This window comes from Nyctibius grandis, chromosome 9, assembly GCF_013368605.1.
Source record: "Nyctibius grandis isolate bNycGra1 chromosome 9, bNycGra1.pri, whole genome shotgun sequence".
NCBI classification, from domain to species: Eukaryota; Metazoa; Chordata; class Aves; order Nyctibiiformes; family Nyctibiidae; genus Nyctibius; species Nyctibius grandis.
The window spans coordinates 43,734,113-43,758,273 of record NC_090666.1 but is presented as its reverse complement, the minus strand read 5'-3'; the positions used below and the strand labels follow the sequence as shown (position 1 = coordinate 43,758,273).

Genomic DNA, 24,161 nt, shown 5'->3' with positions numbered 1-24,161 from the left:
TTCCAGTGTTCAAGAGTTCATCTTGTGCTTTAATAAATTGTCCTCCACTTTTATTCCCTAAAAGTAGATAAATATTAATCATTATAATTCAGTACAATTTGGGGTATTTCATTATGAAAAAACATAAGCATGCTTCATTGCCAGAGGTTTTATCAATAAGCTTTGAAGGATGCTTGCAATTTCTGCCTGAAGTGCCAGAAATAGCTCTTAACTAAGCATTAAGTGTTACTGAAAATAGAGGCGCGTGTGTGTGTTGGTGTGCACAGGTACGACCACTAGTACAGCACAGCACTAAAACTGCGTATGTGAACGGTTAATTCTCTGGAATATGATTTTAAACCACAACAAAAACCACAGTAACTTGGACAGTATTAGTTTTTAGAGTATGTTCATACTGTGGGCATCTGTATCTGTGTGATCTATTCCAGCAAAATACAGAATTTTAGACCCAATATTGAAGAAGGTATTTCTGGTTAGTTCAGAGAGGATAAAAATGGTTGATAAATTCAGTCTCATTTCTGAGCTAATGTTTTTTTCTTTATTGATAAAAATTCAGGTCTCTCTTAGCACCTGGCAGCATCTGTGTACTGTTGGTATGGTTTCATCTGTGTTCTTCTATGAGATTGAGTCTATATGGAATGAGGGTTCACTTTTATCTATGGAGTAACTGGTTCCTACATTCTCATTCCGATTAATGAAATTTGTGCCAAGTTGTGTAAATTGTGGAGTTTGATGTCCTGTACTTAAGATAAATGCATAATTGCCTAGTGTCAAGTTATGTACCAGAATCACGTATTTCATATGTACAGTAGATTTGGATATCTTAGAGTCTTTCTCATTTAATCGTTTGAATTAAGATTATACCCGTTAACAGTTTTCTGTATTCTTAGGTCCCATATACACTAGTTTGATCCTAATAAAACCACTGATGTCAGTTGTTGTAGTATATGGCTTCGAGAGCCTATAACATCTTGTAGAAGATGCTCAATTGGGCAGTTGGCCTGTATTACAGGGTGATAAGTCATTGTTAAAAGTGCAGGCATTTCACAGCTATCACCTGCCAGCCATACTCTTTAGCCTACTTGACAATTGGTAGAATTATAGAAAGCAATCACTGTTCATCACAGAAGAAAATGACCCAGCACTTTCAAGGGTCAAGGTTATTACATTAGAGTCTCTTTCTTTCAAACCCTGGAGGTTGTATAGTCCTTGCTTTTAAAGGTGAGCCCACTATAATTAACTGTGCCTCTCTCTATTCAGTTTCAGTCATTTTGAGGTGTAACGTGGATGGCTTTTTTGCAGAAGGACAAGTACTTCGTAATTGAAACAGAAGCATTTTTGATAGCGTGTGATTGAAAATAATCTTCATACATCTTTTTATTAGGACATCGTAATGTGTGAATGAGTAAGACTGCTTCATATGATGTGTGCCTGGATGTTTACATCATGTAGCCGCGTATCTTTAAAAGTGAGAGAAATGGACGGAAAAATAAGGCCATGTGTTAGATGCTTTCAGCTTTCAAAGCTCTCAATGACATAAGTGCTTGGAAACTTCAAAAGGAAGAATTGGAGCGCATATGAAGAGAGTTTATGGAAATTTTTATACTTTTAATTACTTACCTAGTTCATTACGTCCGGTATCTTGATGGTATTCTTCCTGGGTTGTATAGCGATGATTTGATACGACTGGCTCCAGGGATGATGAAGTCCATTTTCAGACATTTTGCTATTTTTCTCCTCTATTTTTTCAGTGGTCTCTTGGGCCTTTTGTTTCTTCGGTGTTGCGATGGCCGTCGTAACTATAGAATGACTGAATGACTTCCTTATGCCCTGAGAAAATAAATTACAGATTACTTCTGTTTATTCCACGGGAGTTCTGTATGTAATTTTGGTACACTAGAAGTAACTAATTGGCAGTTTGTCTGCATGGAATTAGGGTTTTGGAGTGTTAGTTGAAAAAAGAAAGGAGAAAGACAAGCAAACCAACCCCCCACACAACGAAAAACCCAGCCCTACCAAACAAGACAGCAAACATTTGCTTTCTACCATTTTGCATTAGTTTTTGGTCTGACTTTGGAGCTTATCAGCAATAACACTAACTTGAAAGTGGCATTATAGTAACAACATCTACTTATTTCAATTAAAAAACTCTATAAAATGAGAACAGTGAAAAAATTTAGTGGCCTGTGTTATTAGTTTTAATAGTTTTGGGGTGAATTCAAAACATAGTTTTAATACTTTTGGAGCTAGGCGTGTAAATACGTTCCTTTTTGTCTATGAAGTATAAGGCAGCATATATCCCACAAAACCAAAATATAGCATTAGTATAATGAGAGAAAAATGTCTTTTAAAATACTTCTGTAATGTTTTAATTTTAGTGGTCAGCTGTGAGTAGTAGAATAAACAATTCCATTCAGTATTCATCTCTTTTTCAGTAGTGTTTTGCGTAACTGGTACGTATACTGTGTGTTTATACGTACTGTTAGTGGACTTGCTGGATTGCTCTACTTGGTTTCATGATGGTCTGGCATGTTCATGCAAAGCAATTACACTTTTATTCGTGTAATGGTTCTAAATTCTGTTCCTGTTTAATCATTAGATAAATATAGAGGAGATTTTAAAACATGTATTGTTCTTGTATTAAATTTTTGTATTAATTGGTGTGCAGCTTTAGCTGTGAAAGTATAGTTTGTTCCAAGTGACACCCAATTTTTATTAGATATTCCTGCTGTTTTACAGAGAAATTAAGCTCCTTTGTCTCCTTAGCACCCATTGATTTTTCTTTCAAGGCTACGTTAACAATGCTGATAGAACCCGTGCAGTTAGAATCTATGTTTAGCAGTAAGTAGAGGAATAAATTTTGTAAAATAAAGAGTGTTGTACATACAGTGTTAACAAAATATTTTGCAATATTGCTGTACTTGAAGCAGTGAAACCAGGAGGAGGACAAGATGCTGAAAGGTCGAGGAGAAACGAGAGAAAGAACAAACGATGCAAAAAGAAAATGACACTGAGGTCTTGGTTTAATACATATGTATTCCAGGTTGATGGCTGATTTCATTAGCAAATCTCATTGTTATGCAATGTCTGTTCTTCTGCAGCAAAATGAATATTGTATTCTCAGAGGGTCTGTGAGTGTGTGTATGTTGTGTATTACGATGGTAGATAAAGAATATATAATTATAGTTCTAACCTTTTGAAACTTCTGGAAAATATTTATATTTTCAAAATAATTGTATATTTCAATTTTCCAATAAAATAGTAAATTAATGGTTATTTTCATGGAAAACAGCAGTTTAACCCTCCTTCTCTGTGCATTTCTTTGCCATGTTTGCTACCTATGTGATATTTTCCCCAAAACCTTCAGTCTGACTGAATAACAGTTAATACTGAATTCACCATATAAAAAAAAATTTAACTGTAAGAATATCAGTCTCTGTAACGCTGTTTTAAATGGCTGATAGTAACGTCTGTAGAACATTGAAACAAAAGTCACCTCAGTCTCAAATCTCATCAGACTTGAATCAGTCTTTATATTTTAATAGAACATACTGAAAAATATTGAAAAACTGTTTATTGTAAGACACATCAACTTTATTATGAAATGCATGTTTTGATACATAGGACTATGGGTTCCTTAAGATACTGGTGTGCTTTAGCTGCTTTTGTTTCAAAGTTGCTAGTTAAAGCTGCTGTTTTTGTAGCATTAAGACATTTTGATAAACACAGTATTTGAAATGAGAAGGAACATACGAGAAGGCTTTGATGCAGGAACATTAAAATGCTCTGAAATTATTTAATTCAGGTATTTTTCTATGCTATTTTAGAATATTCCATATATAAACTTTGTGGGGTTGAAATCTAGTAGCAGATGTATGAAATGCTACTAAATAAATGATAATTTGGGATTTTGAATAGTTTTGTGATTACTTCTAGGTAATGAGTCAGCACGAAGAATGGTTTTGGGCACTGTAGTAATGTAAAGAATAAACTAGTTTTCTGGGTTTTCATTTGAGTGACTTTTACATGCCTTGAAACAATTCTGTTCTTATTAGGGTTTTGTTAGAGATATGTTTAATAACAGCAGAGTGTGGCTGGCTCTGTCCGAGGGATAGTTCTGTGGTAGCTGCTGTGTTTATTCCAATTCCAAGATGCTATTTTAAGGGTCAAATTGATAGATGAAGTGTCCATGCATTTGGTAAATAATTCAATGAGGACCAAAGGGCTTTTAAAATATAGCTGAATCATGAACAACATGACCAATATACGCGACCAAAATATGGAGGAGGCAGGACAGAGAGAAGATCGCTGCCTCTCCTTTCCCCCTGGGGAAGGGAGCCTCTTGCCCCTGGCTGTGGTAGGGCTATAACCAGTGTAAGGATGCCGATTTTGGGAATGAAGAATAATTCCCAGACTGATACTTTAGATCATGATCTCCTAAATCTTGCTGTGGGAGCTTGTTTGCAGTGATACTAGTACCAAACTTACCCCAGTTAAACAGAACATACATTGCTTTTTGAAGCTATTTTAAGACTACTGCGAAGAGTTCTGCTGATACTCCTTGTCTTTGCGGAAGGCTTTTCTCGTTTGATGGTTTGATTTTTACTGTTTTTTTTTCAGAAACACTATATATTGTTTGACAAGACTGCTTTTTTGGTGAAGTGAGTAGCAAGAGAAAACCAGATGAATGAAACGCTAAAGTTTTGATGTGGTTTTACTTAAGGGAATGAGTTACATCCAAGTGTTTGATTAGGAAATTGTGGCTGTACTAATTATAACAAGCACAGCTTGCAAAAGTCCTACTTTGGGTATTGTTTGGGTTGCAGAGATCCCTGTTAATATATTTTAGCGTGTTTGGGAGATGGTGACGCAGAGTAACTCCTCCGTTGGCACAAGCTGCCCCTTCGGTAGCAGGGTTTGCTGGTACAGATACACCCGTTTGTATTTTGTGATCTTCCCAGTAGCGCTTCTTTCCAGTAACAATTGCTGTATTTTTTTCCTTGTAGCTTTCCTTGTTCCTTTCTTGAGCTTAATGTGAAAAACGGCTGCAATGTGTTTATAACATCGTTATTAGACACTTCTTTGTTGTTCTGTTCCTCCATTTGTGTCCTCAGACGTGGCACTTTGGTGTGTTGCCTGGGTCGTCTTGGGTCGTGCTGCTGAGTTTCCGGGAGAGGGAGAATCAATGGATTGACCCATTCCCCCACCCCACCTTTGCATATCTCCTCTAGTATGCAAATAATCCTTTACCTTACTGCACGCTGAAGTTCAAGCCCATGTGCTGGTGTTTTAGGGCACTGTACCTGTTTCACTTGCATCGACCTGTTGTGTAGTAAGTTGGCTGTATTTATCCCTTAAAGCAATTCTGTCTTCTGTCAGTGGACCAAATACTTTATTCTTGTTCCTCGGGAGTAGCAAGCTTTTTATTCCATTAGCCAAGGATGTTTTGGGGGGGGGGCTGTTATTGTTTGTTTGTTGTTTTTTTTTTCTTTTTTTCCTTTTAATTTTCATAGTAGCCTAGGGCCCTCTTCAGTTCGACGGTGAAAATCTGATTTTTAAACTGGAACTTGTTGAAATTAATTTTTTTGAAAGATTATAGGTAGGAAACAGCTAGCTTTTCTCACTGGATCTCTGCCGTGTGTCTAGTCCATGTGTGGTTAATTTTTTTGAGGAGCAATAGTGTTAGGCAGTTTCCAAAAAAAAAAACGCATTTGATTTTTTTTCTTTTAAAATGTGTTCAGTAAGTTAATTTTGATCATTTCTGAATATCATTCATAGATTTCTCTAATAGTGCTTTTTTGGAGATCGATGCTTAAGTTCTGAACAGTGACTAGCGTTTGCTGTTCTCGGTTTCCGGTTTTTCCAGGGTTGACTCAGGTTATCATTTCATAGCACTTAGTCATACCAAAACAACTCTGTGAGCAGTTTGTTGGGGGGGGGTGTGTGTGTGTGTGTGTGTTTACGTAAGCATCATTTAGAAGAAAATAAAATATTTTTCTTGGGCTTGGCTTAAAAAAGAAATCAACAAAGTACGGCATTGACGACTGTGTAACACTGGAAAAAACTTCCTCCGTGGTTCAGTTATTTTGATGTTTTCTGTTACCTTGTTGCCTCGTGCAGTGAAAATCCAGCTAATGGTTTTGTTAGAAGTGCATCCTTCCCCCGCTGGCGTTGTGGGGTGCGGGTGGCGTTGGCTGCTGGGGTGCGGGTGGCGTTCACTGCTGGGGTGCAGGTGGCATTTGCTGGTGACCCGAGTGCTCCGCCTGCCTCCCCGTGTGTTTACCAGGAAATCAGGACGGGTAAACTGCAGGAAGCGCTGTTTGACCCTCTCCCACAGTATCTCATTACAATAATTGCTAATCTCTGAATGAGACAGCCATGTTCTGTGTGTGACACACAGGGAGCTTGTGCTGGATTTTAGATGCTTCCTCAAATACAGCTTTGTAAATGCTTGGATTTTGTTTGCAGGGGAGCTTTTGACAACAGTCGCCTGGCGACCTTTGGGCTCAGCAGAGCTCGGGCACGGTAGCGTGTGCTTGTTCTTCCTTCTTGGCTGGGAAAAAAAAAAAAAAGGAGCCAACAGGAGGACCCCGGCTTGTTGTTTTGGAGCGCTGTGGCCGCTCTGTAGCGGCAGGATAATGGCTCCTTCCTGATTAAACCGCTCTCCGCAGTAAGCTGTTAACGCTCTGTGTCTGTGCTTGTCATGCCAAGCGTTCAGTGCTTTGCTTCGTGCTGCCTTCCCTCTCCCCTCCCTCGCTCTTCCCCAGGTTAATAGTTTGAAGTGTTTATGTATTGAGGAAAGACTATATAGAGTTGCAACTTTCAATTTTTCGAGATTTTAAGACAGACAACTACTGCATTTTTGTAATGCTTATCCGATAGTAGTGATGAGCAAATGTATCTGGTTTGCATGAGAGTTATAAAATGAAACTCTGTTTGGGTGTTAGACAACTAGTATTAACTTTATGGAAAAGTGACATAAAATGCATGTGTTTCATGCACATTCTGAAGGGTTGGTATTTCATAGCTTGTTTTTATCACTTGCAGAACTGTTTTGTGTCTAGCATAAACTTAGTTTTCAAATAAAACAACCTTTTTGTCAGCTTTTCTTATACGTGTAGGAAATGTTGCACTGTGTGCAATAATATTTATTACAGTTGATGCGTTATTTTTACTTCAAGTAATTTCTTGGCTCTTGCTGATGAGGACTAGGTGGCTGTGACAGCTATCACTGCACAGTCCAGTTTATTTTGCTCCAGAGTATCAGTCTCACAGCTTCCATACTGTAAAACGATGCTTGCAGTACATTTTTGGTTTTACTCTGCTCTGCTAAATGGGTCTACAGTGGTTTGTTTTTTTTTCTCTTAAGGCTGGTCTTACCTTATGCTAGTATAAATGGCATAGAATTTGGAATAGCGTTGTAGGTACCGTGATAAATGTTACTGAAGTTCTATACCAGATAATACCAAAGCATATTCTTGGTTATTTCGTGAAAGTTTAGAAAGGTGCTAAGTCAAAATTTGCAGCTCTGATATAAATTTATATTACAATAATATTGTGCTCTTGGTACCAAAGACTTCTTGTCCTTTTTTTCTTTCTTGTGAGCTAGTGAGTTCCAACCAAAATCCTTTTTGCTCTTCAAAATGTCCACTTTTTATATTATCATATTTTACTATGGAAATAAAATTATGTAGAGTTTCATTTAGTAACAGGAGGTATCCACTAGGCTGACAGAAACTGGAACCGAAAATGAAATCTGGAGAAAAATTATGATTCAGTTAAAAGAAATAGGTGTTTTCATAATAGATAGTTAATAGATATTTTCAAATTAAATAGCCATTATTAAAGAACTTTGAAAGTAGAGAGCATATACAAGAAATCTATGTTTGTTTACACTATGAGAAAAGTAAGTAGGTGAGGAACAGAGACTGTTCCTGCAGCTTGGGGTGGAAATAGGTTTTTGGAGATGCGTGACCTGTTGGTTCACATGGGTTGTTACGTACAGAGAAGAGGGTGTGGACAGCGGAGTGGCTAGAGCGTGTAGATACAGGTCTGTTGAGGGGAACAAGGCAGGAAAAATGCCCTGGGGAAGAAAAGAAAAGGGATTTAACCTACAGTAATTTGTTAAAGGGCTCCTCTTCTCAAGTGGTGGTGGAGACCTGGTGTTTGGAACTGTTGGTTTGCACTCTTTTTTCCCCAGAATACTTATCTGTGTGTTCTGAGGATTACTGAGGAGTGTGTGCCAGTCGGCATTCTCTGTGGAACTGTGACCTCGTCATGTTGAGAGCATTAACTGCAAAATAAAGGTTTCGTGGGATGGCCTTAGGTTTCTTACACGTGCTGCCCCCCTTACAAGCCCCTTAACACTGGCTGTTTAATTTGAAAGGCTGGTGACCTGCAGTACTATTCTATACTAACCCCTCTTACAAATCAAGATTCCATTAGTTGTTTTTAACAAAATACTGAATTGCTCCTGTTACTAGATAAAATTATATAAAATTTCATGTTCTAAATAAGTTACAGTAATGCTTAATGTTGACAGTGTCTAACAAATGTCGTGATTTGGGTGCCAGCAAAACACGCGTGTTGTCTTCAGCAGGCTTGTGCCCCCTCCCTGTCTAGCTGCCTGCTCGTACCCCTGGTGGGTTGTTTCTGCTGTCCCACAATCCTGGTGTTATAACAATGTTTCCCTTGCTATTTTTAATCTTTTTGCATGCTCTGCCTCTACAGAGGTTCCTCAACCCAAAGCTCGGTGCCCCTCAGCCGCAGGCGTTGGCTCCCAGCTTCAGCTGAGCTCCGTGGGCAGAGGTGGGCTCCTGTCCGGAGGGGCAGCCCTGACGGGCGCTGCTGGCGACCGGCTGCCCTTCGGCTCCCGTCCCTCCGTGTCCCGCGGGGACGGGGTGCCGTGGAGGGCAGCCGCCGCCGAGGGGTGCAGCTGCCCGGAGCAGGGCGATCCCGATCCCGGGTGCGCACAGGACACCCCGTGCGCCGCGTGTCGCCGTCCTCCCGGGGCGAGCGCGCTGTGGCAGGGGCTGGGCTGCTGGGCTTCCTTCACCCCACCAAGGGGCCGCAGGTTTATCCATCCCGCAGATAGGACCGTGAGGTGCCAGCTTGCCTCTGCAGAGCGGCTGTAAATGCTGGAAGAATGGTTTATGGGCATGTGGTGTATCATTGTTAATCCTTAAATGATTGCTGAGCTTTGCCACGAAAACACAGCCTGATACGGGTAGAGTGGACCCTGTATTTTAACGAGTATTCTTTAATAATGTAGGAAAATGAAATGGTTAGCGTGCGGCTTTGTTGGAAAGCCTGAAGACTAGATGATGTTCTGATATTGTTTTTGTAGATGGAAATATGGATGGCTTATTATCTTCTTTCTCTCTAGTATGTGGAAATAAAAATGCAAACGGTCAGGTTTTTTATGTCTAACCACTTCCTTCAATGTGTAAATAACATTGAGATGTCAGATTCGCATCTGCTTGGTTTGTAAGAATAATACTGTGAATGGAGTCAGCAAGGATAGTCTTCTGACGTGGTAAGAGCTGCCGTGGCTCCTGTTGAGGCGTGGTTGTATTCCTTTGTATCTTAACCCCATTATTATTCCTTCTATTACTCTGTTTAGGTAAACTTCAGTGGACTCTTTTTTTTTTTTTTTGTGCATGGGTGCGTTTTTTGTTTTGTTTTATTTGTTTTTGTTTTGTTTTGCTTAAATGTCTCAATTTTTTTTAAAGATCGTAATGCCTTAAAACTGGAAGAAAGAATGAACAGGTAACCCAAGAAAGTATTTTGGAAATGAGGGTGGATGCCGATGAAGAAGCTGACTTAAATCGATGGCTAATATAGCACGGAATGCTTCCTTCTGGAACTGGTTCTGGGTTTCCAAAGAGCTACATGAGTGGAACAACATGAAAGTGTGGAAACCATTTATCTGTGTCTCAGCCGTGCTGCCTCAGACTATTGCATTCCTGCTAGATGACACCACGAGGTGCTTTAAGAGAAATTAGCATCCCTCAGTGATAAGGTTATTAGTCAAGGTGCCAAAACTCACTTAATGACATGAGAACTGATAGACTTCTTCACTGTCATGTGGGCTAAAACGAGTCTTCGCCAGCACTGGAGAACTGAACGTACAGTTTAGATGTTTGGCTTCTTCTGGTTTTGTTTAAATGTAAAACAATACTAATGTTACAATGATGAGACTGAAGTTTGGTGCTATTCTAAAACAAAATCAGGACCCCGTGCGAAGCCTGAGGCTGGTACAGGTTCACATTCAAAAGAATTGTTTCTCCTGAACGCTTTTCTGGAACTCTGACTTAGTATCCAAGAACTCATTTTTTGTCAGAGTATGCTGGTTGTTTTAGTTTTAGCAATTTTTAAAGGAGTAAAATAGTATCTTAAATTGTTAGGATGAAAAATCTTTAAAAAAAAAAAAAAATGTAGCAGTAATGCAGTCTCTAGACCATTTATTGTGAAGGAGTTTGCCCCTTCTTACTCATCGGAGTACATGAGGTGTTATGGTAGTCTAAGTTTAGGAGTGCAGGGTGAGGGAATCTTTTTCTCTACATCTTTATTCTTTGAAAAATTTATAGGGGAGTGCCCATGAACTAGTTCTGAGTTGGTTACTTTGACTCATGTGGAGTTCATAGGTACCAATAGGTATCTGGATTTGTAGTTATTTCTTCCCAAAGTTATCTTTCCCTTAGCTTAAGCTTCTGAAGTTTAACTGTTTGGATTGACATTTTCTCTGCCCACTCGTTTTTTAAATGCACTTTTTTTTTTTTCCAATATGAAACAAAATAATACCAGGTGGGCAAAATGTGTTGTTTGTAGTGAGTTTTTTGGAGAGTTTTTGTATATGTACGTTAGAGCAGATACATTAGGTTTCACAAAGCCTTTGTTTTAGTTCCTTCTATTGTTCTTTGGCAAAGATGGGTAAGGTTTGGTTATGGAAATACTGACCAGCATGTTTGGCACAAGCATGAATTTTAACACTGCTGAATTTTGACAATTTACAGGCAAACCTATGTCAGCTTTTACCATCAAAGGTTCAGCAGTAAGTTTTTCTCAAGCTCTGTAACTGGAGCTAAGCCTAGATTTTGAGCTTGAGGAGATGAAATCTGACTTCTGAGCCATAGGAAGAGGTGTACAATACAATGGCTGAACTGGAACGAAGTTTCTGAGCGACAAAAATGCGGCAGAAAAGCAGAAACTGTGCTTCAGACACATTGAAAGCCAAGTCTTGGAAAAGCACAAAAAAAAAGGCATTGACTTCAACTGTCCCGGTTTCGAACTTCTTGGCCACAGTGTGTATTTCTCTTTTGTCTTGCATTTCCCGTTTACTTCTATATCTGCTCAGAGCCAGTTCTAATAGAGTCAAAATGCTTGCGGTTACTATCTTGTGCAAATGCGCTGGTATATGTTTATTGGTAGGAGATGTAGAAACAGATTCTGAGATCGAAAGGATTTCTTTAGCTATTAAGCAGAATTTATTTAAAATACATACATACTTTGGCAGAAAGATCGTTGTATGTTTTAGGGATTTTCCTGAATACAAGGTGAGTTTTAACAGATACTTTGAAACCTGACTATCTATTCCATTAATATAATGTTTTATTCGAGACCTGCTGTTTTCGTAAAATACAATGCTTATGAAGAATGCAGAAATGGATTAGAAAATTGTAGACTACTCATACAATGGTCAAGAATACCCAGCTGCTAAGCAACACTGCTTCGTTCAGTTTGTTGACTCTTTGATAATAAATGCCATTCCATAATACTAAAGAAAGTTCATGTTGAGAGCTACATACATAAACAGTCAATTTCAGAGTATAACTATTAAGTTGATTTAGAAAACAGTCTGCATAGATTGCTTTTCTGTCTTTTATCATGTTGATTTGGTGCTGATGTGCAGTTGTTAAGAGAATTTGTTTAAATATAGCTGAACTGGAAGTTTCTTATAATTCTAGGACTTCTAAAATACTAGAAGAGACAGTATTTTTTGTTTCAGACTTGACTCTCATTCACATTTAATCAAAATAATATATTTGAGAATGTATTAGCTGTCCCCCCCCACCCCTGGGCACTACCCCCCTCTTTTGGAGTGTTAGACTAAAAGGTGAAGTTTTTTTCCTGGTGCCATTTTTTTCAGTTGTAGAGCTGGCAATGGAAAATATTTTATACAATACTAATTACAGTAACGAGGACAGGAATTTTTATGAAGTATAAATGTAAAATACCCCCGTAACCATTTGACAATAGGCTTTCAGAACTCATTACAAGAGATCTAAACGTACTTTCTTGAAGGTGCACTTAGGTTATCCGTTATTTGAACTCCATTCAGTTGAGCGTAACAGTTCAAAATTTGGTATTTTCACTGGGCATTAATTTAAACATTTTGTTTAGATAACAGGCCCTTAGGGAATACAGTTGTATACCATGCACACAACTTTACAAGCGCATTGAGACCAACATCAGAAATAAAAAATAAAAGAACACTAGTTCAGCTCAGTAGGTCACTTACGGCAGCTAGGTACCTTAAACACTTGTTTCTGTCTGCACTTAAAAATATAACACCTTTCAGTCAAGTGCCAATAACATTTAGAATTATGTGTAAAGACTTCAGTGAGTCAATTCTGTGTTTATTTAAAAATAGCTTATTCTGCTAAGATAATCAGGTTTAATTAAAAGTGCTTCACTGAAAGAAGAGCGGTTGCTTTAACATTCCAGGCCTTGGATGGCTGCTGTTTTGGTGCATGAATGTTGTCAGATGAAATAAAATGGAACAAAATGTTGGACTCTCTTATTTTTCCTTTTTTCCAAGCTTTTTATCTCGAAAAGTCAGATACAGAATAGCTCCTGGTAATCTTTCCCAACTGTTAATATGACAGTGCAAGAAACTGTCATTGCTTGTTCAGGTTTGCTTCATCTTGGTAAGTCAAACACGTTGACACAGGGTCGAGCAAACCCGGGAGACACTTCGATGGGTGGAGCTCTTGGACGTGCTGGGCAGCGTTGGGCGTGGTGGCCAGCAGGTTCTGGGCCAGGTGGGTGGCCCCGGCCGGGGAGGTGGGTGGCCCTCCCTCCGTGGTGGGCAGCAGGGACGGGCGCTCCCCGTGCGGGACGCGGCGCGTAGACGCTGGCAGTTAGAGCAGACGGAAGCCAAGGGCTCCTGGTGGCCGCTGTCGGCAGCAGGCCACCAGAAGTTCCCGAAAGGTGACTCCCCCAAATCCGAGTCACTTTCTTGAGATTTCCTGTAGGAAGCCTACTTACACATATATTTATGGATTTAATTCGGAGTTTTCTTGATTGTAAGCTGCATTGAAACAGGCGTATCGACAAAGTATTGCCAAGAAGGAAGCAATGCATTGTCTTTGTAGCTCAGTCTTAAAAATATTATATAATATTACTATAATATTATTATAGTAATGTTAGCTCAGTCTTTGGTTATCAAATGACTGGATAAATTGAGCACAAATCTATTGTGTAGTTCAAAATTAGAGGAAATAGAATGTTTAACATCTTGTTTTTGAATACGTACAACAAAAAGGAATAAAACCTGGGCTTTTGAATATCTTAAATACTACAAATAATCTTTATACTTCTTCATTTTAATATTCTGGTTATTTTTGCGGCTATCCTTAGAAACGGAGTTTTTTTTTGATAGAGCCAAACAGTAACTTCTGTAAAAAGCATGCTAGTGATACTGCTCACTTGTAATTTATTTTCTGTGCCCCATTACTGATTTTCAAACTACTATTGGTATCGGGTTTCTAATGTGGGTTCCTGTTAGGTATTTCAGAGCTACCCTAAGAAAGAAATTTTTGCTATGTATTTAAAAAATGTTGTATTGAGTATCAGTGCACAAAGATTGAACAATACTTTATGATTTTAAAACTTATAGAGGTAGTTGTAGACACAGTTTGCTCACTGCCCTCACAAACTTAAGTAATAGTGTAAAACGCTTTCAGTCTTGCTTCTGTAGAACAAGATGTGGTAGTGCTGGAATCTAGTGCAGATGAACCAAGTATCAGTCTCATAACTGCGATATGAAAAAAGCAGTTACGTGGTAATCAAACGTAGACTTTTTACACAGAAACTGGAAACGTTTTTAATCTGTTTAAGCTGAACTGTCATGCACAAAAAATATAATCCTTAAACACTGATACTCGTCAGTATAAAATATGGCAGTGATTCTTTTTCTTTGTTGGAACAGAAAGGTCTGTGAAACGTCAGTTCTGAAATGGTGCAACATTTGTTCCAGTTTGATGGCAGGATCTGATGGAGTTGCCTCTCTTGGGCACTTACCAGACCTGTGCCAGAGAATCCTTGCGTTTGGGTGTGCTTCGATGGTGTTTCAGCCTCCGCAGTCACGGCAGAGTCCAGGCTCTGCATCGGTTTTAGGCAGTGCTGACACTTATTTGCTGTTTAGAGTCTGCGTGGAAGTGCTGGAGTAGGTAGCGCTGTCATTTCCAGTCCGTGAGCTGTGTCTCCATGAGCCTCACTGTTGTCCCCACAGACCTGCACTGCACCATTGCTGTCCTGCTGAAGCACACGTGCTCGTCTTCCTGAGCTGGATGAATTGCACAGCTTTTCTGTTGGCTGAAGTAAATTATATGATGGGGTCCTTTTCTCGTCACCTGTTGAAATTTGCTGTGCTGCAAGAAGCGGCTTGTGCAGGTTGATTGTACTAGCAGGGTGAGCATTCCTGGTTGGAAGTGTTTACATCTGTGTAAGAAGCCATTCCCACTAATCTGTTTCTGTGTTTTGAGGGTGGTGGCGTCAGCTTTTCCTGTCCTAACCCAACTCAGAAGTGAAAATAACAGGAGGCGAAGGGGTGCTTATTCGAAATGAAAGTGGTGACTGCTGAACATACACGTATGAAGTTGATAGCCTCATACAGATAACAAATAACGCAGATAGATTTGCCTCCATTTATTTATTTATTTACTTAAACCAGACTCTTAGTGTTGATATTCTGGGTTTGAAATGTTTGGTTTAAGGAGGCTTGGGTCACTTCAGCGTTAAGTGACTCCCTGCAGCGCTGTGTGGCCGGATGGGTACCTGGTACGGCCGTTCACTGTTTGTGGTACAAACTGGGTAGACTGTGTTTCTCGCCCAGCATTATGCAGCTTTCAGGAATGTGTTCTGAGGTTTATCCGGAAGCGAGGATCATGAGGACTGTAATTTAACCTGACCTGCGTGCCCCTCCTCCCTCCATGGAGTGTTAAGCAACTGAATTGTAATGCCCTCTGTCATCCATGAGGATTCTTTCTTTGCCATAGTCATGAAGATCATGAAATGTGTGAATGCAGAAGTATTTGAAGTGGTGTCTATTTCTGACTAAAAATAACACAATCACTTGTAAAATAGGAGAAAATAAGATTTTGAGTTGCAACTCAGTTTTCATGTATCATTTATTGAAGAGTTTGTCTTGTCAGATGAAGTCAAAACAGACGCATTTTTTAACATGTCATGTTTTATCCTGAGTCTATTTAAAATGGCCATTGCATGTTACCAAATAGTAGAGTGGCAACTGATTCCCTTCTCTGTTCCCATTTTTGCCAGCCCAGTCCTGACTCAGTTATGCCAAAATTAAGACTTGGATCTGCTTTTAGGTGGCTTTTAGTAAGTCACCTTATGTGGGTAAGGGCTGTTAAAGTAAACATTTGTGGAATTGTGATGCGATATATTGTGATTTTTATGAATGTTTTCACTGCTGTGAATTCTGATGCAATGAACGGTGAGTTGTTATACCACTCATTGAGTCTGGCCTGGTGTTAGAAAGGGGAGAGCTAAAAAGGGTTTAAAACAGAATGCAGGAACATACCGCGTGCCTCGCACAGTGTAACCAACAGTAATATATTAAGGTTATTTGTGGATAGAAGTGTCTTTGTAGTTGGTATGATACCTGTGAAACACACGCCAATCTCACTGTTGATTTGCTAAAAAAAGTTTTATTGTGGTAGCTTTTTTCCCTGGAGTTTTGTGTGAAGTGCCTGGAGTAAATTATTGAAAGTGACGTGATTACAGAGAAGTTCTGCAAAACTTGAGATATTTAGCACTTAACCTGGCCTTTAAGGCTTGTACAGCATTTGAAACATGTAAAGTCCGTCTCATTAATTGTATTGACACTTGTATTTGAGTTTAAAAATCTCAGATGTCTAAAACTTTGTAGGAGCAGTAGGCTGCGTGTTGGAAGGTCTGTGAGCAGACCTGGTCAGGAGAGCAGGGCACATCACCGGGAGCCTCCCGTGTCCGTAGCTCGTCTGTAACGAGCTGTGCCCGTTCCTGTGGGTGCCACATTTCCTTCTTGGTGAGGTTTTGGTCAGGGTGCTTGGCTTTTTGGGTGTTTCTTGGGACACTGCTGCTTTTACACCCGCTCCATGGTTCCGCGGCCTCTGTGGCATCACAGTGCGGCAGCCACGGGTGGCAACTGCCCGGTGGGGTGACCCCGGCCAGCACCCTGCTCTGCACCAGGCAGGTGTGCTGGCGCTTTGGGCTCTGCCCCACTTCGAAGGAGAAGAGCTGGATATTAAATTTTACTTCATTAAATGAAACTGCACTTCAGGCTTGTGCTGAACTGTGCTGTGCTGGACTGTCTCTTCTGAGAGGCTCTGATGTGCCCCCTGTCAGCAGCTGTAAGATCCTCGGCGTCAGGGCGCTCGTGTTGACTCAAGACATAGTCCCGGACTGGCAGCATTGAGATCGGTACAATTAAATACCTGCTGCGAGGCAAGGGAGCACGAGGTGTTGTGGGGCTCCTCTCCAGGGGCTGTCAAGTACCTGTTACAAATTTCACTTGGTCATTGAAGAAGACTGAAGTGTGTTTTATGCCTGCACTTTCAACTTCTTTTCCACTGTGTTAGAGGCAATAATTGAAATAATGAAGCAACACATGGGAGTGTAGAGGTTAAACTGGCACTTGGAGGTGAGTCTACTGTTCAGATTTTTTCAAGACCCACTTTATAGTATTCACGCATCCCAGCTAACATTGACAGGATGCTATTATGTCTGTGATAATATCCCGTGAAGGGAGTTATTTGTTAATACCTGTTTAAGAGGAAGAACAGTTTTTTTCTTCTATGTTAATATACATTTCAGCAAAGGTTTTGAGCATGGAATTAGTAGGTAATTCAGTTTAGAGAAATTTCACATTGTTAAATGTGAAAATGAGTTGACTGTTGTTTCCTTTAGTAAACCTTTGCCTGGTTTTAGTGCTCTTATTTTTATTTAACATTAGTAATCTTTTTCTGTTGCTTTTTTTGCGCAACAGACAACATTTTACTTGTGTAAAGCGGCACATACTTTCCTCCTTGGTTTCCTTTTAATGAGAGATTGCTTTCTGTTTTCATTGGCTTCAGTTGCATTCATGATTGTTATTCACTATGGAAAATTCTGGGAAAAAAACTGCAGTTTTGGGCAAAGCATTGAGAGGAACTGATGCAAATCACTACACCTGGAAAATAAAAAATGTCGGGTTTTTTTTTCTAGTTTCACTTACTCAATTTTTCTTTTACAAATATGAGAATTTAAAAATCACCCATGAAAGTTCATTGTAAGTATTGACTGGTAAAATGCACTAAAATGGGACAAATGTCTAATTTATCCTTGAGGTTAAAAGGAGTATGGATCTGCTGTAGCTGGTGTGGACTTTTTCAGTCACGGAACGCATTAGGTCTACAGTGTAATTATTGCTGATCCTGACTAATGACTGTTTCGGGGATTATCTCTTTTGGAGTCAGCCATCTGCTGTGGTTAGAGTAATTAACTAAACATAATTAAGGGTTGACTTAGTTTGAAAGCAAAAGTATGTATGTCTCTAGGAAAAGAATATAATTTTTCTTCAGTTCCAGACCATTGAGAAATACCAGTGTTCTGGTTTTCCATTAATGACTTGAAGCAAGCAGCTGAATTAAAGGTTGAAAATGCAGCTCCCCCCCAAACCACCCCCCAGCCCCTCCGCACACTGAAACAAGAAGAGTGGAGGGGGGGAGCAAGGAGGGAGACTTAAAACGGCCGTTTATTACTGCTCTCCCAGTTCTTATTTGGTGCTGTATTACCAGTTCAAACAGATGGCTTATGTTGGTTGAAAGCTTGCAAGTATAGCTGAATTTACATTGCTCTGTTAAAAAAAGTGTTGATTTACCAAGGATATCTTCCCATTTATGACACAAATGCGGATTGCTTATAGGTGGTTCTTAACTGTGCTTTTTTATAAAATGCATTAGACGGTAAAGATGTGTTTTATTGCTGTATTGTTACACACAACATGACATCAATTTTTCTTAGAAATTGGAGAGTTCTGGATGTTTTTGTCAGGAAACAGAAGTAAATACAAAGTTCAAATCCTGAGGTTTTAATGAAGTGCTTTAAAGCTTAGAAATACCTTCCCTTTTGCAAATGATTACTGTAATAATACCATCATGATGTGTTTCTAATTTCCCTTATGCCATCTGTATCTACTGTAAATTCACTGTGGCCATACTTAGAAAAATGAATATCAAAATACAACAAAGCCATAGTTTTTTTGTAGAAGGACTGCCTGTTGGCCTCACCTAAGTTCAGTCATTCGTAGTGTCTAAAAAGTGCACTTTGTTATATTCATTCATGTCTATTTATTGATCTCCGTATATATACTAAAAACAGTAATTTTTTTGTAGCCTGAAATAATGCACATGTTTGCAAATGCTACAGACTTAAATCTGTAGATACAGACTTAGATCATAATTCCTTGTGAAAGGGATTTTATTAATTATTATCCTTAGGAATAATGATAAAATTTAATGGACATAATGTAACTTTTAAAGTTATATTTACAGTATATATACAGTATTTTTCAGTGGCCTGGTTCCACTGAGTAGCAGTTTAGTGGACTTATATTCAGATTACTAAAAATCAAGGAGGTATTCTTTAACTGTGGATAGAAAATGTTTAATTGGAGAAAAGTATGTATTTAGGAGTCCTGAATTAAAAATTTAAAATGTTTAATAATATTTGGCCTTGATAAATTCACTGAAGGAAATAGTTTCCGTTATTTCTACTGTTGTTCTGAAGGAGAAGCTCATAGCCCTCATATTTAGTATAGTAGTAGATACTTTTTTGTACCATATCAGTGTAAGTAGTTGATTTTTATGTATTTACAGAAAAAAGTTAATTTTCTTCTTCATGCATGAAAATTATGTGTGATAAATTGGGCTGTAAAGAATAAAAGCAACGAAGGTTTTCAGTGCAGCTCTCTGCAGAGCAGTTGTTTGCGGTTTGTGTAAAGGGCAGGCAGTTCTATATGATGTACTGTAGTTCCCTTGTTAGCAGAACTTTCACTTCAGGAAAGTAGTATCTCTCGTTCTGCTAGCTAGCAAAGTCTAGGGACTTGGACCGGTACGTAGAAGTTGCCACATAAAAAAAATTGTTAGTGATAAGGAATTAACGATTTAGTTAAAATGGGCACAGTGTATCTTCCACATATTTTGTGTGTTTCTCTGTGACTTTTGCTTTTGTATTTCTTTTGGCTTCTTCAGATTCATTTTTACTGACTGAGAGGAACCAAGGGTACTGCATCTTTCTGGAGAAGTAAATAACAGCTTTTATGCTGGCTTTCCAAATGAGTGTTTGGGAAGTCACTGTTTAACATTGGGTCAGAAGTGCTGTTTAGCGCATGCATTTTCTGAATTGATTAAAACAGAATTTGGAGAAGTGTGTCTCTCTTGTGTACTTGGCATTCTGTCTTACAAATCTGGGAGTGAGGTTTTGTAGCTGTTGTTTGACCTGGCTGAGTACTCGGCCTCAGTGTTTGCAGTGGTGGGTGTGAGAAGGGTGTTGCTGCTGGAGCTGAAGGAGACCCGGGACAGGAGCCTCAGGAGGCTTCCCAGGAGTTTCCCTGTTAGGAGGTAACTATGCTTAGTCTCCGTGCTTTTGTAATGATAAAGGGACTCTGAAAAGATTTCTTTGCCACCTTGTTTTATTTAGGAGTCCCGACTCGCCATCGACTGCAGTTCTGGCAGATTGAGTCAGATCGTCTTTTGACTCTGCTGTTGATATGCTTAGACATCTGCGTGGCTGTAATTTCTAAGTATTTGAGAAACTACTTCTCAACAAGTAGTGTTTTTAATAATAGTTTTACTGTGTGTTTTTCTTAAAATACACGTGCTTGTTCAGTGAAATAATCACAGAATCACAGAATGTTAGGGATTGGAAGGGACCTCGAAAGATCATCCAGTCCAATCCCCCTGCCGGAGCAGGATTGCCTAGACCATAAAATAAGTCTGGTAACTTTTGATTTAAGCAATTCATGGCACAAATAAAAATGCCTTATTTTGTATGAAAAGCTCATTGGGAAAAAGAAAAGTTCTTGTATTTATACTGTCTCACCATAATCGCTGGGTCTTCCCCTAAATGCAGAGCCTAGGTACGGACCTTTTGGCACGCGTTACAGGTTCCTCAAGGCTGGGGTCTGCCAGGCGGAGCAGGAGCAGGGCCACTCTGCGGGGCGCGGCGAGCTGGCGGTCGGGGATGGCACGGGCGGCCTTCTCCCGCCCCAGCACCGTCCAGCGGGGCCCGGATGCCATGCTGGCCACAGGGTCCGGGCAACACCAAGGCCCCTCTCAGGCCCAGGTCTGCCCGGTGGTCCGGTCAGGAGTGGCAGCAGGCAGGAGCCGGTGCAGGCCCGGAGGGCAGCTGCAGCACGAGACATGGGGTCTGGCCCGGCGGCACAGGCACAGCCGAGCTGCAGAGCCGCGGCCTGGCTGGGGCACGGGCCGGAGGTGCCAGCCCGAGCCGACGCGGAGCCGCTGAGCAGAGCGTGTGGGGTGGGCCCAGGAGAGGCTGTGGGCGCTCAAGTTGAGATGTGACGTAGCTCTCGGCAGCACCACCCCATTCCCTTACTGCTGTGGCCGTGCTGGGTTCCCCTGGCCCGTGCGTGCTGTTCAGGTGATGTACCTCTGGCGTGAGGGTCTCGCAGGAACTGCTCGAGAATCGAGTGCAGATCCTGAGGCATGGTCAGCACAGACGCTCCTGTGGTCCCTTTGTGATTTCATTTCCTGCCGTAGAAAACAGATATTTATCTTCTCTCTTACAGATATGGAGTCTGGAGAGCGGTTAACGTCACCATCGGTCTCCTCTACGGCAACTGCTTCGACTCCAGCGTCTCCTACGCCGTCTGTAGCTTCAGCAGTATCGAAAGGTGGCCTTTCCACTGGAGCCACATCACTGAGTTCCACAATCAACACATGCGGTAAAAATGACTCAATTATATATTGCAATGTGATTTTAGTGTTTGTCAACACTTGTAATTATTATTACAAGTCAAATATAATAAGGTTGCATAGACTCATCGAAGAAAAATGTTTGGGATTTTTTTTTTTTTGCTAAGCGACCTATCACATGAATACCTTTTACTTAGTACTTGTTTATTGAAAGAATGAAATTAACTGGAAATTGCCTATTTGAAATCTGAAAGAAATGTTCAGTTTGCAAAGCTGCCTCAGAAGTGAGGATCAAATTAGGGATTGAGCTAGCAAACTCTGTGCCACTTTCAGGTTAAGATCTAATAATCAACTTATTGAATATACATCGTGTTCTCAGCATTCAAGCACAACGCCTACTGTATTTTTATATCTGGAGGAATAGTTTCCTCTAATGGAACCTGAGATTGAAAAGGTGAGTTTCAGAGTGTCGTGGTCTTGGATGATCTTGGCTAGAGTGAAACATCTTGGCTTGAATCAGACACTTACATGGAATATTTCTCCATGCAATTAACGGGAATGAAACTCATATTTCAACTGAATGATACGTAGGTCATCAACAGAACAAGAAATGGTAAATAACTCTTCCCTGCTGTTTCTTTCTTCACTTTGGAGAACAGATCACATAGTTTTTGTTAGCCTGAGTACTACCGATTCTTATAAGGTACACGGTAAATAGGAATTTTTTCAGTCTAAATTCATGGTAATCCACTACTTTCAGAACAAACTTGGTTCTTGCAGTGCAGTGAGTAAGCGTGTATTCTCAAAACTGAAAAACTCTTCTGCCCTGATGCTATAGAACCAGTAGATTCTGAGTGCCCTACTACAGCCTGCGTTTGTTCATTTGCAGCTTCCTTGGGAAGAAAAATATAAACCAGAATGTCTGCGTACCTGGAGTTGTGTCTCAACCATTTATTTTAATTACTCTAAGATCATCCAGAAAAGCTAACTAAAGCTGATTGAGAACAAATAACAATGTGTTTTATTTTTCAGTACCCCACTACAAATTCAACTCCAAAAAAGACTTTTGTGTCTATGTTCATTAGCCCACAGCATTTGAAATGGTTCTCTGTGGTGGTTCCCAGAATGTAATAGGAGTTCATTTGCATACGGCTATAAATGTACAGTCCCAAACTGAGGATTTATGTGACTCATTCACCTCTCCTTGCTGCCTTTGCTTTGTAGATATTACAGCATGTGATTTTGTGTCTTCTGTAACGTGTGTATATATATGTAGTATATATATTTGGTCTATCAAAATACAGTAAGACTAAAGCAGATGAATAATGTAATAAAGATACTAAACTGTCAGTTTCTTTCTTCTTTAGAAAATCCAGGTAGTCCTTTTCTTAAGTAGTTTCAAAAATTTTATTCTCAACTTTTATTTAAAAAAAAATCATTTCTGTCTGATAGCTGATAGTTATAAAGACTGACAGTAATTCCCCGTATTCACGTGTTGTTTCCTTTTAGTTTTTTTAATGGTCAGATCCTTTGCCTGGCTGTGTCTGATCTTTAAGAATGTATATATTCTCTCAAGGACACTTTGTATTCCTCAAAACAAGCTGGAATGTAGTTCACTATCAGTACTGTCCCATCAGTTTTATTTATGAGTATGTCCATTTCTCCACCTGGCACAGTACACTATGGTTACTGTTGTATCCCCTCTGAAAAGGCATGCGCTGTCCTAGAGAAACTTCACAGAAGTGTTTATGCTGTCAACCAGCCAAAGACTGTTTTCCCGTGAATGACCTATGGCTGGAATGGCAATTTCATTGAGTCAGAACTTTCTTGAATTTACCAGATATTCTGTAGTCAAGACAGACTAGTATCCTAGCCTCTTCCTAAACTGAGAGTTTTGCACTTCTGTGATATTTTAAAAAAACGAGATTATGACAGTGTCTCTCAATCTGATAATTAAATTATCTACACATGTAACAATGCATTTCTCTAGCATCTAATATAATTGTTTAAGAATGAACAATTATTCTTACTAAGAGAAGGTAAAGGCATCTTAATCTATGCCTTAGATTAGTGACGTTCTTTCTGTTCCAATTCATCTATTTATTTTCTTTGCAGCAATCAATATTCTATTAAGTAGTCTCTGCAGTAAACTCGATTGCATCCCCTGTCAGGTCCCCACGATGCCTGGCGAGCTGGGGCTGGGAGTCTTTATGCTTTGCCAGGGAGATTACACTAGAAATAAACTATTTTGACATATTCCCAGGTCAAACAGACAAACCACCTGTGTGAAACCATCGTGGAATATATCACATACTGTTAGTTTAATTGGTTAATACAGCACTAGTTCCTGAATAACTGAGACATTCCAGTCAAGTCAATGGATAGTTTACTTGCTTTCTTCTTATTCACCCATTGCTGAAAATAAGAAGGCGCATTGGAAAAGAAAATTGACTCTGGAAGGAGGTTTAAATTCATCCTCATGAGAATGTTAGCAGCTTTGAAAGAATACAAATCAACAGCCTTTTCTCACATGAGTAAATGATACCGTAACTCAGTGCTTTGTCTTTATGAGGGGCAGTAATATCAGCGTGTGAAACCGTTCAAAGCCGAACAATTGAGTCTGACTGTTTTGATATTATCAGACCTGAAGGGTTCTTTATTTTTAATTTTCAAAAACAGGAAGTTCATTAACTTTTTATAAAATGAAAATTAAATTAAAAAGAAAATCTTTATTCCAAACCAGAAGCTGCTTCTATCAAAGCAAAAATCTTCAGTCTTTTTGGAGTCTACTGTTTCTCCTTAAATGAGACCCAGAAGAGTTTTAAAATTGTGGACATAAATGCACAAAGTCACAAGATTGTTTTAATTGGAAAAGTCTGTAATTTTCCACTTGATTTTCTGATTTATAGTAACAAAGATTTTCTTTTTTAACACCAGCTATTTTTTTGTGTCTCAGTCTTT

The 24,161-nt window shown here is 39.6% G+C and overlaps 1 protein-coding gene across 10 annotated transcripts in view; it reads left to right on the top strand.

The window, feature by feature from the left end:
• The window catches only part of BAZ2B (bromodomain adjacent to zinc finger domain 2B), a 124,445-nt gene that overhangs the window by 41,375 nt on the left and 58,909 nt on the right, over window positions 1-24,161 (top strand). For all 10 annotated transcript variants that reach the window (XM_068407523.1, XM_068407528.1, XM_068407525.1 and 7 more), the window contains one exon: window positions 21,074-21,229. In XM_068407523.1, the coding sequence (XP_068263624.1) occupies window positions 21,076-21,229 (154 nt within the window). In that variant the 5' untranslated portion in view covers window positions 21,074-21,075. The remainder of the gene's footprint in view (window positions 1-21,073; window positions 21,230-24,161) is intronic.